General features: G+C 47.8%; 1 protein-coding gene across 1 annotated transcript in view; it reads right to left on the bottom strand.

Annotated features, from left to right (window-relative positions):
- LOC142470254 (capping protein, Arp2/3 and myosin-I linker protein 3-like) overlaps positions 1–17,044 on the bottom strand; it is a 135,613-nt gene that overhangs the window by 27,701 nt on the left and 90,868 nt on the right. The window contains exons 11-16 of the mRNA XM_075577200.1: positions 15,525–15,619; positions 8,886–8,972; positions 7,692–7,801; positions 4,708–4,785; positions 2,457–2,533; positions 122–226 (exon numbers count right to left, since the gene is read on the bottom strand). Of these exons, the coding sequence (XP_075433315.1) occupies positions 122–226; positions 2,457–2,533; positions 4,708–4,785; positions 7,692–7,801; positions 8,886–8,972; positions 15,525–15,619 (552 nt within the window). The remainder of the gene's footprint in view (positions 1–121; positions 227–2,456; positions 2,534–4,707; positions 4,786–7,691; positions 7,802–8,885; positions 8,973–15,524; positions 15,620–17,044) is intronic.

Genomic DNA, 17,044 nt, shown 5'->3' with positions numbered 1-17,044 from the left:
AATTATGACCCCAAACGCCATATTTAGTAAGTTATGAGAAATCATAAGGCCCTTTCTGGTGCCATGACTCAGCACTGCAAGTAAATATGGCCCAAACCTGGCCAACTCCCCGCCATTTTACCTCAATGCCTCTGATGGGACTCTGGTCCCGGACAGGTCTAAGTGCGTAAGGGCGGACGTCTTGCTGAAAAACTGTGCGATCGCAGCAGGAACATCTTTGGCTTTTCTAAAAAAAACAAACCCAATGCAATTATAAAAGTGTACGACAGGCTTACTTTGCAATAACTGTGTTAATTACCAGATATTACATAACAGAGAAGTGGGGTCCAAATAAGTGGAAAATACCCTCCACCGTACAGTGTACAGTAAATAAAAACCCCACCTGTCAGCACATTCACACATCTCAGACTGGCCTGCAGCCCTGCCTTCCTCATTATCACCTAGCATACAGTGCCTCCAGGGATTCTGGGTAATAACATGCAAATGAGCACAGTGTGTCACTCTTTACTTCTCATCCATTTAAATATGGGACCCTGTAAGCTTATGCTGTGTAATGCGGCAGACGTAAGCTTATAGGGTCCCACGCTAACATGGATAAGAAGTAAAGAGTGACACACTGTGCTCATTTGCATATCATTACCCAGAATCCCTGGCTGCAGTGGAATTACTGGATGCCAAGCGATAATGGGATAAGGCAGCATTGCAGACCTGGCTGAGACGTGTGATTGTGCTCACAAGTTGGATTTCCATTTACTGTACAAGATATGACATCAAAGTTAAAAAATAGTGTGAAATCTCTACAATGAATTTAGATCTTTATGGAGATTACAGAAACATAGAATTTGACGGCAGATAAGAACCTCTTGGCCCAACTAATCTGCCCGTTTTCTGTAATTATTTAATAAAGTAGTCTGTGCTTGGAACTAAGTATCAGAAAAAGCATCAATCCCCCAGATATAACCCCTCAAACATGTCACCGCCATTAGTACACTTTGCCCCTAGGAGGGACTGACCCCTCAAACATGTCACCGCCATTAGTACACTTTGCCCCTAGGAGGGACTGACCCCTCAAACATGTCACCGCCATTAGTACACTTTGCCCCTAGGAGGGACTGACCCCTTAACCATGTCACTGCCATTAGTACATTTTGCCCCTGGGAGGGACTGACCCCTTAAACATGTCACTGCCTAACGATGGGATCCAGTCTCCCTAACGATGGGATCCAGTCTCCCTAATGATGGGATCCAGTCTCCCTAACGATGGGATCCAGGCTGTACTCAGATTATTATTATGAGGCTCCGGCTTGCTGATATTTTAGTAGAAATCTCTCACATAATATTTTCATCCCAGCGGCTAAAGTTTAATTTCTTCTCTTCTCATTCACAACATTAATAACACGTTGAAATAACTAGAGAGAAAAAAAGGGCTTTATAGTTTACCTGATGTACGCACACATTCATATATACAGCAGGACCCCGTTTCGGCGATACGCAGAACGGGGAAGTCGAGGTCGTGCATGCACAGAACGGGGGGTGCCGAGGTTGCGCATGCGCACAATGGAGGTCACGGATGCGCAGATGGGGGAATTTCGGCTCTGCGCATGAGCACACGCCGAAAATCGCCGGTTACGCTTTCCGGCGGGCCTCTTGGATCGGAACCCACCGCATGCCCGGGGCCCTCATGTATACCTGCTATGAGCATATAATATGCCTTTATCTTTCTATGTGGCTATTTTGCACTACTCTGTAATTTGTGTGTATATGAAAATGTATCTCACTGTATTGTTACAAAGCCTGTTAATAAATGAAGTTAAAAAACATGTCACTGCCATTAGTACATTTTGATCATAAGGCTGCGGCCAGGGTGATGTCAGCGTCTGCCCAAGCAGGAGCGATATGGTGTCCTGCTCACTGCGTGCTCACGCGGGGGTGAGGGGGGGGGCGTGCCACACCCTGTGTGGGGAACCCCGTGTGGAGAGGGGGGTGGGGGGAGGGCATGAAGGGAAAGGGGCCCCATGGCATAATCTGAGGTTTATTAGGGTGACACGGCTGGGGTTCTAAAAGCCGCACCTTGGATCTCCCCAAAAATTCTAAATAACGCTGCGTGTCCTCAACACTCCCCCGTCCCTCTCACTGTCCCTTCTCATGAGCCCCTCTTCAGAAAGAGGAGGTGGAAAGCGGCCCTGATTGGCTCTTCCCTTCCCATGTGATCAGCCATCGCGCAGGAAAAACAAATTCTTCTGTCTCCCCAAGCACAGCTCCGGTCCAAGCACACGAAGCGCGCAACAGCACCTAGGACGCGTCCATCAGGGACAAGGTATTTAAACGCGCTGAGCGCTAGTGCACACGCACGTCTCTACACCCTGGCAGCGGCCTAAGCCTAGACAGGGAACTCTGTGCATGGGATGAGAAGTCACTACTGGAATACATACAAATGCATCTGTATGAGGACTTACTTGTGTGAATATACATTTCTAGCGACATTCAGGTAGGACAGACTGGAGCAGCAGCCCCGGAGCAAGGATCCAATGAGCTGTAGAAGAGAAACAATGTCCCCGCGGTTACATGTAGTATGTCTTTTATATCCACAGCGGTATAAAAAAAACTCTGCATTCCAGCTTTAGCACACAAATTACACGGTTATTATCCGAAGATATTACTTCCATTCAGACCCAGCAGATAAATGGTTGTGACATCAAATAAGTTATGTTCTTTTCAAAGATATTGCATATAAGTCCTTTTTTCTGGGTGGAAACCGTCTGTCTTATCTTTTCCCCTTCTGATATTATCCTGGCTACCTTACCTAACGAGTCTGTCAATCTTTTATACAGGAATTATCCCTTCCTACTCCTAACATTATGACCGAATGTGGTGTTACCATGTGTGTGGGATAGGGGAACTGCTGCACACCTATAATCATTCAATATATAAATATAAACACCGGTGCAGATCCTGGATCAGGATTCTCTGTGTGCTAATCCAATGATCACTGGAAAGGATGGAAAAAACAGGGCATTTTGCTCTTGATAAAGGCCATGTAAGGCTGAAACGTCACGTCAAATCTATTGGCAATACACGTGCATTCTAAAATCCGCAGTGCCCGGTTATTTCCACCTTTTCCAATTACCATGTGTCTTACAGATCACTCCTGTCCATTTCACATGATCTCATGACTTTCCAATGAGCAGTTTTTATCATGATCCTGTGAATCACAGTAGAAAAAAATGGTGGAGCACTGCTGGAAAAAATAAAGGGCTGGAGGCTAATTGCAAAATTAAAAATGCTTTATTTTAGTGCATAAGTAGACAGAGCTACAGAAAAAACAGGTCCTCTAATGCATTTCGCGCTGTCAAAGCGCTTTGTCTCTCTTTGACAAAGCGCTTTGACAACGCGAAATGCATTAGAGGACCTGTTTTTTCTGTAGCTCTGTCTACTTATGCACTAAAATAAAGCATTTTTAATTTTGCAATTAGCCTCCAGCCCTTTATTTTTTCCAGCAGTGCTCCACCATTTTTTTCTACTGTGATTCACTACTACCGGAAGGAGGCACGCTGCATATTCCAGGACATGCATCAACCGTGAGTTATATCTCTTTTCAAGAATATGCAGTTTGTATATATTACTGGGCTACTTTTCTGCTCAAGCCTAGGGATATAGGTGTCTTGCTCCATTAGTGGGTGTGGGGTGGGCTCTCTTCATTGAGTGCTCATTACACACACTCATTGTGGGGTTCCTCACCCTTTATTTGTTATCCCACACTATGGCTATAAGTTGAGCATTTAAGCCTATACTGCACAAATACTCTTATTGAAGATACAATTTTTCCTGGACTATTATGCTATATGGCAATCTGACTCTGGATATTAGAAGCACCTATAGGGGATTCATTTCCCATTTTCACATGATCCTGTGAATCACAGGCCCAGAATGGTCTTTCTCCCTCCAGCAGAAGAGAGAGGTACATGAGAATTGTGCCAGGTAGTGTTAGGACCTGCAGATTGGTCATGCCGTGAAGTGGCTGCAGGCTTATAACCTTTTGGCCATAGGGTTTAATTAAATGACCCTTATTCATGAGCAGATAAGCACTGAGGTATTGCACTATATGTTGTGTTACTGTTTATGATACGCTGGCCTTTCTATTTTTGTTTGTATGATCTCATGCCTCCTTCTGTACATATACATGTGCAAACTTGGCTGTGGCGGTCGCCTCCTTGCTGCCGCCCTCCTCGTTCTGAACCGACGTCACGCATGCTGTCGCATGCTGTCGCATTGCCATGGTAACGCGCCATCATGACGTCATTTGACGCGACGATGGCGACAAGACGCAGTGTGACATCACATCGGTGACGTCCGTAGCGTCATTTGACGCTGCTGTTCAGGAAGAGGAGGGCGGCAGCAAGGACGCGGCCGCTCCAGCTAAGTGCCTTCCCATCAGGCCCGATAGGCCCGAGAGTGCGGTAAAAAAATATATGGGGCGGATATTTTTGCCGCCCTAGTCCCGGGCCTGATGGGAAATCCGCCACTGGGTACGGGATCTGTTCTTATATTCCATCCAAACCTAATGAATTTACTTACAAAATAATAACTGGGCAAAGCAACCAGCAGCACAGAGTCTTACACCGCGGATACTCACCGTGTCTAACGCACAGTCTTATACCGCGGATACTCACCGTGTCTAACGCACAGTCTTATACCGCGGATACTCACCGTGTCTAACGCACAGTCTGTGCCCGCAACGTTAAGGTGACACAATGAACTGCAGTGACTGAGGAAATGATATAAACTCTGAAAGGCAAGAAGAACGCGTTAGGCTTCTATTACACACGTCTGCCGCAGAAGGACAGTGTGAGCTGAAGCAGAACCAGATACAGCATTACGACGATGGGTATAAAGTGACGTCCAAAACGCTGCAGCCACACTCTTCCTCACTCACTGCTCCACTTCTCACCCCCTAACACCCACCCCCTAAACCTCAATAGATCCGGCGGAACCATACACTGGCGACACACTTTATTCGAGCTCGGCTAGTCCCACGAATTCGGGTATACCCGGGTGTATTGAGGTTTGTGACTGTTTTCTGCCCGAGTGCATTGAGTTATTTTCCAGCAGGGATTGAAGCATTTTATTCCCGCTGGCTGCAATACTGAACAGTACATATATATATACTGCATTACAATTCATGAATTTATGCCATCTGGTAGACACGCGAAGCATTGCAGCCTATTAAATCCTAATCATTATCATTTAACAGATCAGCCGCCCATCAGCCAGGCATGAACCCAGGCTGGGAAGGCAAATGCAACGGGGCTTGTCAGAGGTGAGGAGCGGCGCATTCCAGGTATCTGCCAGGTACATACCGGGTATTTGCTCGAATAAAGTGTGTCGGTGCAGTACTCCATCCTGATATACACTCCATCCTACAACGAGCAGTCACTTTACCTTTTGTGTCCACATTGCTCCTTATTCCCCGTAGAGTGTAAGCTCTTAGGATCAGAGCCCTCACTCCCTTCTGTATCTGTGCACGTTAGTCCTCAGTTGTATGTCACTCTGTACCCCCCCCACACACACTGTACCGCGCTGCGGAATATGATGGTGCTTTACAAATAAACAATAACACTCCATAATACACTATTCAGCATGAGCACGGACTGATAAATATGTCTCTTTACGGTGCTTTCCAGTTAACGGGACGTAACAGGTCTTCCAGCCGGGAAGGGGCCTTATGGAGAGGTCTAGAAACATAAAGAAGAAGCGCCCCCTTAGTGCGGTCAAATGTTATATTTCAATAGAAATTATCTCTGGGATCATAGTGCAACAAAAGCAAAGTATCAAATCCAGCGACAGAAGTAGTAAGATATTGCCCTTAGTATGTGTCGCTAGATCAGAAGCATGGGAGCAAAGTCTTTCAGCTCATACCCGGGGGCGTCTCCCAGCTGTGTCTCCGAAGGGTTCCTGGAGCAGCTCCTCCGCCTTCTCTGACCCCGTAGGGGGTGGCGGGGGGGGGGGGGTTACGTCAACAGCGTAATGTGTAAAAGTTCGGACTATGATCCTAGAGATCATTTCTATTAAAATAGAACATTGGATCGGAGCATGCGCTTCTTCTTTTCGTTTGTAGATTTCTACTCTGGGTGTGGGTTTCATCCCACGAAGCTGCAGTTGACCCAGTGAACAAGTTTGGCGATCCAGTTTGTCTCAATGGACATCTGATCCATTAGCATCCAAGTTACTCATCGCTGTTTTGCAACTATATGGCGTTTTTTCTACTCTGCCATAAACTCTGCACAGAAAGGCGCCATTTTTTGCGGCTTTAAACTTTATACACATTTTTGGCGTTTCATTGGGCTTGGGAAGAAAGCCCTTTCTAGTATACGTGAGTGTTATTTGCTGCCCTTGGTCACTGTTATCACTGTTACAAAACTTACATCACATATTATTCATCATTTACTTTGTAAGTTCATTTACGCGAAGTTTTCTATTTTCACGGTCCGCCTCTAATTGCCTTATATAGGTAGCGCAGATTTCTTTTTATGGAGAGACCCGACAAGCTATCTGGGTTCCCCCACTTCAAAGGCTGTACTTTTCCCACTAAGCTACAGCAGCTACAGCTATAAATTATATTAATAGTTTGCACTTCCATACAGTGAACAGCCAATACAAACCCCACGTGTGAGCACAGTCACATGTCTCAGACAGGTCTGCCTTTCCCCGTTATCTCTTGGCCTACACTGCAGCCAGGGATTCTGGGTAATGACATGTAACTGAGAACTCGCAGTGTGTCACTCTTTACTTCTTATTCCTTTTAACATGGACCCCTATAAGCTTATGCCTACGTATTACACAGCTGTTCTGAGTTAAGTCAGGTGTGCGCAAGCTGGGGGGTGCAACATTTTCCAAGGGGGGGGGGGCGCCGAACCGAGCCCCGCGTCTACAGAGGCCCCGTCATCTGTAACTGCCTCTTACCACCTGGCTTCTACTCCTGTATCTTCTGATAGCGACGATGCGTTACCATGACAACATCGTAAAATGGCGAGGCGCTACCACGACTACGCAACGTTACCATGACGCCTTGACGGCGCAGAGATGAAGGGGATGATGAAGAGCAGGCAAGAGGGCTGGTGGGGGTGGGGGGTGCGACTTTAAAAGATTGCGCACCCCTTGGTTAAAGAACGTTAACGCATCCTGCTCCCTCCCCCCCCCCCCCCGCTGCATAATTGAAAGTGAAATGAGAGGCGCTTATTGAAACGTACAGCACCGTTACGGAAGTGAAATGAGAGGCGCTTATAGAAACGTACAACACCATTACGGAAGTGAAATGAGAGGCGCTTATTGAAACGTACAGCACCGTTACGGAAGTGAAATGAGAGGCGCTTATAGAAACGTACAACACCATTACGGAAGTGAAATGAGAGGCGCTTATTGAAACGAACAGCACCGTTACGGAAGTGAAATGAGAGGCGCTTATAGAAACGTACAGCACCGTTACGGAAGTGAAATGAGAGGCGCTTATTGAAACGCACAGCACCGTTACGGAAGTGAAATGAGAGGCGCTTATTGAAACGTACAGCACCGTTACGGAAGTGAAATGAGAGGCGCTTATTGAAACGCACAGCACCGTTACGGAAGTGAAATGAGAGGCGCTTATTGAAACGTACAGCAACGTTACGGTTTTGTTACTTTTTCATCCAACTCACATTGGATTCTTCCACAGCGAGGAGCCCAGGATTATCCGACAGGTCGAGGTGGCGAAGGGAATTACTGAAGGTTTCATTGGAAGCCAGCGATTGAAATAAACTGTTCATGCCTAGTACAGAATGCCAAAGAAAAGAATTAACTGCAAAGCAGAGGTCCGCTGGCCACAAAACCACACTACTTGCCACAAATCAACGGCACACACTATGCTAAGGGACGTGTGTGCCGGAAAGGGAAGTAGGGCTTTTAAAATAAAGGCGTGGCACCCCCTGACGTGACAATGCGCATACAGTGAAATAGGCGGAGATACTGCCGTTGCTTAGCAACGCGAGTCAATGCAAAAAACGCATTTTTTTTGTAGCATAATGGTTGTTTTTTGCGCAGATCATATATGTATTATATCTTTATTTGTGTAGCGCCGTGCATGTGCACAGCGCTTTACGACAGTAATACTCGTGACGTAAAAGGAATAAGTGCTTCAGACGTGAACGTAAACATTAGGAAAAGGAGTCCCTGCCCCGAAGAGCTTACCATCTAAGTGGTGAGTAGGGAGAACTTGAGTGTGTGCCCTGGTGTGTTTTGGCAACTATGTCTATGCCTCGTAAAGAACACAAAACCTTAGCAATATCCATCTGGTCATGGTGATAGTGTAGGTATGAGGATACCATCATGATTGGTGGTTGAAACTCTGTGTATAGTCAGTAACTATCTGTGGAGTCTCAGCTGGGGCGGGTGGTTCTTGTGCAGCATAGAAAGGTTGGGCCCGACCCATAAGGAGGTTGGTATAGGTGACCCATAAGGAGGTTGATATAGGTGAATGGAAAGGTGAGAGAATACTGTGGCAAATCAGTCTTGCATTTTAAAAAAATGGTATTTAGTTATTTGTCCACGTTTCAGTCACACCTTCATCAGGACCCTGGGAGGTAATGACAGGACACTGGCTGGGCATTAGGTCTCACGTTAGTTAGGCCTTATATATTTATATGGTTTGGGACTTGATTATTTAGGGCTGGCAAGGACCATGTTTTGGAAAGATGTTAAGTTAAGGCTGTTGTGTTGAGTTGAAAGATTATAGTTGTCAGGAGGGGGAAGGTGCCCCGCAGAAGCCATCTATAATATGAACAAATAAAGATACTTACAGCGCACGAACTTCATCCATTGGATCAATAAAGATATAACTTCAGGATAATTCTTACCTTTTGCTGTGATGGAGGTTTTGGAGACGTTGAGGTACTTTAATACTCTATGATGTTTCTCGAAGTGGCGGCTGAATGCAGTTATCCCTATTAGAAGCAGATGGAAAACATACTAAACCACAGATCCTGCAGGCGATGACATTACTGAGTTAGTACTATGCTACTCAGAATAACATGCTCATGCATTATTTATTCTTTGTTCTGTAGAGCAGGGGAGCTCAGGCCCAGGCCTCAAAACCCCCTTCCCCTCCCCCAAACAGGTCAGGTTTTCAGGCTATCCCTGCTTCAGCACAGGTGGTTCCATCAGCCCCTGCTTCAGCACAGGTGGCTCCATCAGCCCCTGCTTCAGCACAGGTGGTTCCATCAGCCCCTGCTTCAGCACAGGTGGCTCCATCAGCCCCTGCTGCAGCACAAGTGGCTCAATCAGTCCCTGCTTCAGCACAGGTGGTTCAATCAGTCCCTGCTGCAGCACACAGGTGGCTCAATCAGAAGTTTGATTGAGCCACCTGCGCTGAAGTTGGGATATCTTGAAAATCTGACCTGTTGGGGGGGCTGGAGGACTGGAGAAGAGCCCCCCCTACTGTAGAGCATACATGTCAGATGACTCCATAGCAGTGTGGTAATGATCCAGGCCGGTCTTTTTTCAGAGCTGACCCTATTATACCCAAGATGCTATTGGACGAGCAAATGGGAATAAGAAAACCAGGACTGGATCATTGTTATGTTTGTGACCTGGAGTTAGTTAACAGGCAGCTCATGCGGCCCATTCAAGGCTCCCGTATTTAACACACTACAGTTTATATGGCAAAGTAATTAGCATTTGGGCACCTATAGCTCAGTCTTCAATATTATACATCAAGTGGGCAACACAACTCCTACTGGCCCTGAATCCTGGATTTGACCTGCGCTGGAGAGGAGGACATTATCTATCCCAGACTGCACATCTTAGCACTGAACTATCACTGCCACGCCACCGCTACTGTATCTATGTGCTGTGACCCCGCCTCCTTTCAAAATACGCGTTCCTTTCTACCAGCCTCATTATATCTCCATCTCTCCTTCCTTCACCACTTCTCAGTTCACATGAACTCCTTTCTTACCTGCGCCCTCTGACACCACACAGCTATACCCTCTGCACTAAAACACACCCCTACAAATCCTCCTCACACATTCTCTTTCTAGCCATGCTTCTCCTCCTCGCTTCTGGGGATATCTCTCCCAATCCTGGTGCCCTTCCCTTCAATACCCGACTAGCACCCTCTCTATCCACCTTTAAGACCCACCTTAAGACACACCTGCTTAAAGAAGCATACAAGTAGCTCCGTGGCTAATACTATACACACGAGACATAAAGCTTGGCCCCCTGCAGACGCACTTACCAGAACTCCCTCCTACTGTCTCTGTACGTTCTGCCTGCCTACCAATTAGACTGTAAGCTCTTCGAAGCAGGGACTCCTCTTCCTAAATGTTATTTTTATGTCTGAAGCGCTTCTTCCTATCGTGTTATTTGTATTATTTGTTATTTATATGATTGTCATGTGTATTACTGCTGTGAAGCGCTATGTACATTAATGGCGCTATATAAATAAAGACATACATAGATACTGTACATACATAGTTATTTTAACCCATTCCAATCATGTTGTTATTACTGAAGCAAACAAGCCCCTATCAAATATACTGTGCATCTATCTTGCCCTTGAAGATTTAAAGGGGCTATTCCCCCTGCATGTTTTGTAATTATTTCCCTCTCTCTCTGTACACTAGGGCAGTCCTCTGACTGAGTCACTGATTGAGCCACCTGTGCTGAAGCAGGGATATCCTGAAAACCTGACCTGTTGGTGGCCCTTGAGGACGGGAGTTGGCCGCCCCTGCAGTAGTGCGTCTGTTTTCACCTCTCTGCTTTTCCCTTATCTCTATATTGTATTCCTAAACAATTAGCTCAGACCCCAAATGAACATGGCGGCTAACCCCCTCTCATGCAGTGACATCATTCAGTTTGAATGGGACTGCCAGGGACCCCCGCTGTGTTAATCCGATGGGCCATGAGTCTGGCTGCAGAAGTGTTGCAGCATTACTGGGAGATTACCTCAGATTTTCATATATATATATATATATATATATATATATATATATATATATATATATATATAAACAAAAACAGCCTGCTACTGACCTGTGTACTGTAAGTGAACCTAAATCAGTAGTAAAATGAAACCCTGTAATCATGGGCTACTGACGGTGCTGGGGATAAGGTATTATGAAAACAAAAAAGCACTCAGGTGTACAAAAATATAAAACAAGTTTATTAGATACCATGACACAAAATAATGAAACAAAGTTTAAACAGTCTCATAACCCTCAGATGTGACAAATACTGGCTAATTGCACTGCAACCCTAACTGGTGAGTGTCAAATCAAAAAGATGTGGTGTACCATGGAGACACTATACCAACAGATGGTAAAGGCAAAATATTGCCTCCCACCTGTATGACCGGCCGGTCAAACAGTAAAAGCAGACGGTCAAAGTAACACAAGAAGCCAGAAATCCTGCACTAATAAAGCATGTGACATGTGAGCTCAGAGACTAGAGAGAAATGCATAACATTACCCAGAAGATAAAATGGGCAAGGGATAAACTCCACAGGGTGTAGTAACGGGATGGGTGACGCAGTAAAGGGAACTTAATGGTGAGCGCACACTCCAGGGGTGAGCCAGAGTGAAAGTCAATATCACAGCGTGTGAAGGCAATACTTAGCCCCGTAGATCCTCCATAAGTCAAAGCGCACCAGTCCCGCATGTAAGGTAAACGCACACGATCCACCGCCGACAGCTGAGCCAAAACCCGGAAGTGCAGGAAGCCACACGTGGAGAAGGTATGAGAGGACAAACAGGACAAACCCCGACGTACATTTCGCCTCCGCTTTGTCAAGGGGCCCATTGGGGTTCAACTTACCACCTCCTCTGTCCCATATTTGAGTGCCGCTTTATTATCAGTCTAGCATTGTATTGTTTTTGACTCAGCTGTCGGCGGTGGATCGTGTGTGTTTACCTTACATGCGGGACTGTTGCGGTCCACTCTCGCATGTTCATGGTTCGTGCCAGAACACTGAGGGATGGTTGTGGGTGAAGCTAGGAGCGTTAGGTGTTGGGTTGGAATATTGTTTCGGTTCTGTGGGGCAGCTACCTCCGGGCCCTCGGTTCTGGGCAGATTCCACTTGTAGAGCTTCGGGTCGGCAGCCAGGTAGTCATTGGCCATCTCTGCAGCTTGCTCAGCAGTTGTAGGCCACCGATCTAGGACCCACTCTCTCAACTCTGAGGTGATCGCTGCAAGAACTGCTCCTTCAGGAAAAGATCTTGGATTGTCATCACAGTTATTTCCTCGCCTCCGGCTACCTATTATCTCATGTAGTGGGAGAGATGGGCCATAAACTCAGCGTGAGTGTCCTGGTGGCCTCGCTGTAGGTACCTGAAATTCAGCTAGTAGAACTCGGACATGATGGCATACTACGCTAACAGCACCGCTTCGGCACCTCGTATTCTCTCGCCTCCTCCATATGAATTCCCTGATATGCCTCAGCAGCCTTTCCACTCAGCTGGGGGGGGGAGGGGGGCAGAAACGTGACCCAGTCCATCTCAGGAAGTTGGTGAAGGTAGAAAATCTTCTCAAAAGATCTTTGGTGTACATCGATGTCCTCCTTGGCCTCATCGAATTTAGGGAAGTCATTGTAGCTCAACTGAGAAACCAGACTAGGCACTGAGTCCCAGCTCTACGGAGTTGGACTCTCCTTCTGCATCCAGAGCCGCCCGTTGGCTGCAACCTCTCTCAGACACAACCAACAATCTGGAGATGGTAAATTAAAAGTGTAAAACCTATTTAGCAGGTACGGTGCCTGTTTTTTATGGCCTGTTCCTATTAAAACTAGCAGTACTCATTGAACCTATTTCTGCCAGTTGCACCTTCAGCTATTCAGCCGGCAGATTGATGACACCACTTTTCCTGTGTGTATAAAGCAATATTTACTGTACCGAGTTACCGAGCCTCCTTAGGAGGTGTCACTGGCTTGGAAGGACCTTTATCCCACACTGCTTGTCCGTGCCCGCACCTTCCTACCTGCCGGTGCCAGCGTCCCGCTATGGCGGCCCGCGCGGCCGCATTCCCCGCTCCTCCGTCAGCCTGTGCTCCATCGGCGCGCTGCATCCGCCTTCCCGGAGCGCGCTGCGGGTCCTGTCCTCGCGCACACCTCGGCGCGCCACGCTCCAGCCCCGGGCGCAGCACGCACATGCACCATTTAAAGGAACCAGCACCTGCAATACTGCCTGGACTAATCTCAGATGGGCTACACCTGAGCTTCACCCTGCCTCAGCCTATCACAGGTCTACCTATGCCTGAGCCCTCCTCCCTTCTCTCCCAGATTGGTACTCCTCTGTATATTAGTCTCATTCACCCTTTGGTCGTTGCTGAGCATAGACCTTTCTATGCACCGTGCTCACTTGCAGCCTGAGTACATGTCCACGTTGTTTCCGAATACCTGTTGTGACCCTGCTTGTACCTGACCTGTCTCTTCTTGTTCCCCTGAACCTTGGCTTGGCTAACGGACTTCTATGCTCCCTACTCCACGAACTCGACTTACGGACATCTACTACTCCACGCTCTCCAATCCCCGACTACGGTTTACGGATCTCGACCATTCTAAGCTCTCCAATCCTGGACCATAGGCAAGTACCGCTACCCTCTCCACTCTCCTATCCTAACCCGGCTACGTTCACGACCCTGCAATTCGGACCCACCCCCTTGGCTTAGGGCGGTGGTTATATATATTCCCCACCTCAGCGCCGCGCTTCAGTCCAGGTTGCGGTGAGCATCCGTGACACTGCTATAGCATATAACTGTAGCCCTTTTTCTGAACCCTCCCAAAGAAACTACTGGTCACTGTACAACACCTGCGGCTCCAGGAGATCTGAGCCTCCGCTAGCTGGGAGCCTGGGGTAACACTCATACACTTACTTAGCGCAGCGCCTCCACTTACCCAGGATCCCCGTGATTTGAGATTCCCCTGGGCAAGAAATACAACAACACACATATATATATGCAACCAGTTTTACTATATGATAATGCACGATACCTTATCACTCTATCTTATAGCAATATAATCTTAACGTGTAACCTTAGTGGCTCGCCCACTCTCATCAGGAGCAACGCCTCCGTCCCCTCACCGCATGCCCCACACACCGTGTCCATATATATTAAGTGATGGTATAGGCTCAGTTCTTTAACCACTCGCTCAGTGTTCCTAAAGAGTTTAGCCTAAGGCGGGATCAGCGCCTGTTGACCGGTGTTGGTGCACTTGATGTTATACTACCTTCCGGTCACGGCGGTGACCGGTACCTCTTCGCAAAGGGTCAGATGAATCAGCGGTCTGCCTCCTGGTCTCAATGTCCAGCCGTCTGGTCCCAGACGACTCGCCAGCAAACCTGCTCCGCACGCTTGTCCCTTTGTCCCTAGCTGGTACTCAGTAAGGGTGATGCTCGCTACTACTACAGGCCGTCCCTGCAGCACAGCAACCTTCAGTGACTTCAGGGAACACTCCTAGGGGCCTACGGGGTAGCCTGTCCTATGCAGGTGGATCAATGACCCCCTGCACCCACTCTACCTCTCCCTTCACCACCCGGGTCCCCTCTGACTAACTTCTCCCTAACCTCTGTAGCAAACGCACTGCATTCACACTGAACCTGCAGCAACCCACTGCACTCACTCGGTACCTGCAGCAACCCACTGCACTCACACGGAACCTGCAGCAACCCACTGCCTCACACGGAACCTGCAGCAACCCACTGCACTCAACCTGATACCTGCAGCTACACTGCACACACACACTGTGCCTACTTGTCAGCGCTCACAGCACTACCAGTCGTGACACTGACAAGACTGTACCCTCACACACCTAAGGGCAGAGTCCCTAACCTAGGGGCCGTTCCTCAGTACCTACCCACAACCCTGGTGGGGATTGGGGCCTGCCTGGGATCTGGGGAACTACCTTACCTGGTGTAGGAGCCACTTGCTCCCTACCCCCTTCCTTCCCCTTCCTGCTCCCAGCTCCAACTGCCAAAAGTGGTCCCCGCAACATTGTAGCCTTCCTCCCCAGGAGAAGCTGCAAAACCCTATTTGCTGGCTGGCTGCACGTGATGTGGGTGAAAGGGCAATCCCCAGAGGCTGCTGGGAATTGTAGTCCACTCAGGACCTCTTTAGCATTGGGACCGCGTGCGCTACCCTTACTGCGCCTGCGCGACCAATGCGCACGCTCGCGCAACCTGTCATGGCGGCCCCCGCTAGCCGGGTGCGCCGCCGAGGCTCCGAGGACTCGGAGCGCTCCCTCCTCCGGCCCCCACCCTCGCGCCGTGCAGGCGGGTCCGTCGCTGCCTCCGGCGGCAACCGCGATCGCTCTGCACGCTACAGAGGGGGTCTCTGGAGGCAAAATAAGACCAGGGCTACATAACGTATACCTATTCTCATGTCCCAAACATTGTATGGTCTGTACATATAGGGTTACGTGTGTTTCGTTTTTTCCTTTTTTTTTTTAATCAAAGACATAAAAAAAAAAAAAAGATACACATTTTCGGTGCAGTGTATTCCAGTACCTCTATCTTCCATCTGATTACCAGAAAGGTTAATTGTATGGAGAACAGAACCAGGATTGTTATCTAATGCTTGTGCCATCTTGACCGCAAACTCACTGTAAAGAGAAAGAAAATGCATTGAGGTATTTCAGTATGTCGTCTATTAACAGAAGTATAGACTGTGCAGTATCTGTTCTTGTTAAAGAAATGGGTGTAGGCTGCACACAGCGTTTATATAAGGTAGCTACGTCTGTAAATGGTGCTGGGACATACAGTGAAGTCCTGTCCTCACTACACCCTCATAAGCCCTTTATCCCCTGTACCCAATTTTCCAACTCTATCTGTCCATGAAATGTCTGTGAAGTGACTGCATAACCATGTTCTTTTAATGTAACCATGTATTTTTTATAACTCTGTGCCCAGGACATACTTGGAAACGAGATGTAACTCTCAATGTATTACTTCCTGGTAAAACATTTTTATAAATAAATAAAACATGGATATATGTAGGCAAGGTAGGATGTAAGCAGCACAATGAAAGAATCCAGCACAGTGTATGCTACAAAATGCATTTACTTAACGCTGAGAGCTTAGTGCAGGACAAAAAACAGAAGCGCTGGCGTCTCAGGGCTGCCCTAAGCTCTAAGCTAAGTGAATGCATTTTGTAACATACATTGTGCTGGATGCTTTCAGTGTGCTGCTTAGATCTGTTCTTGTTAAAACTGACAGCAAGAATTGTACAAGCTTACAGTATATTTGTCAAGAATCGTCAAAAGTCAACAATTGTCAGAAAAAAAAATTGCTGCCAATCCCCAGGTGCTCAGGAGCACGTGTTTTTATCGGGCAAAAGGTGCCAGAACCAAAGAATATTGAATTTATATCTAAACGACAGTAAATAAGGGAGCTAGAGAAATGTAGTACAGTATATAAGGTATGTATCACTCCATCTTCGTCTTCCATCCCACATCCTAATCATTTAATGATCACTACATTGAATTTTTGTTTGATCCATACAAATCCCCACTACCGGGGGACTAGCAGAATCCTGACTGTGGCATCTCCCACTGATGGGGGACCCCCAGAATCCTGACCGTGGCATCTCCCACCGCCGGGGGACTCCCAGAATCCTGACCATGGCATCTCCCACTGCCGGGGGACCCCCAGAATCCTGACCATGGCATCTCCCACTGCCGGGGGACCCCCAGAATCCTGACCGGGGCATCTCCCACTGCCGGGGGACTCCCAGAATCCTGACCATGGCATCTCCCACTGCCAGGGGACTCCCAGAATCCTGACCGTGGCATCTCCCACTGACGGGGGACACCCAGAATCCTGATCGTGGCATCTCATACTGCCGGGGGAACACCCAGAAACCTGACCGTGGCATCTCATATTGCCGGGGACACACCCAGAATCCTGATCGTGGCATCTCATACTGCCGAGGGAACACCCAGAATCCTGACCGTGGCATCTCATATTGCCGGGGGGACACCCAGAATCCTGACCGTGGCATCTCATACTGCCGAGGGAACACCCTGAAT

The sequence above is a fragment of the Ascaphus truei genome, chromosome 19 (assembly GCF_040206685.1).
Source record: "Ascaphus truei isolate aAscTru1 chromosome 19, aAscTru1.hap1, whole genome shotgun sequence".
NCBI classification, from domain to species: Eukaryota; Metazoa; Chordata; class Amphibia; order Anura; family Ascaphidae; genus Ascaphus; species Ascaphus truei.
This window is presented reverse-complemented; position numbering and strand designations above follow the sequence as displayed.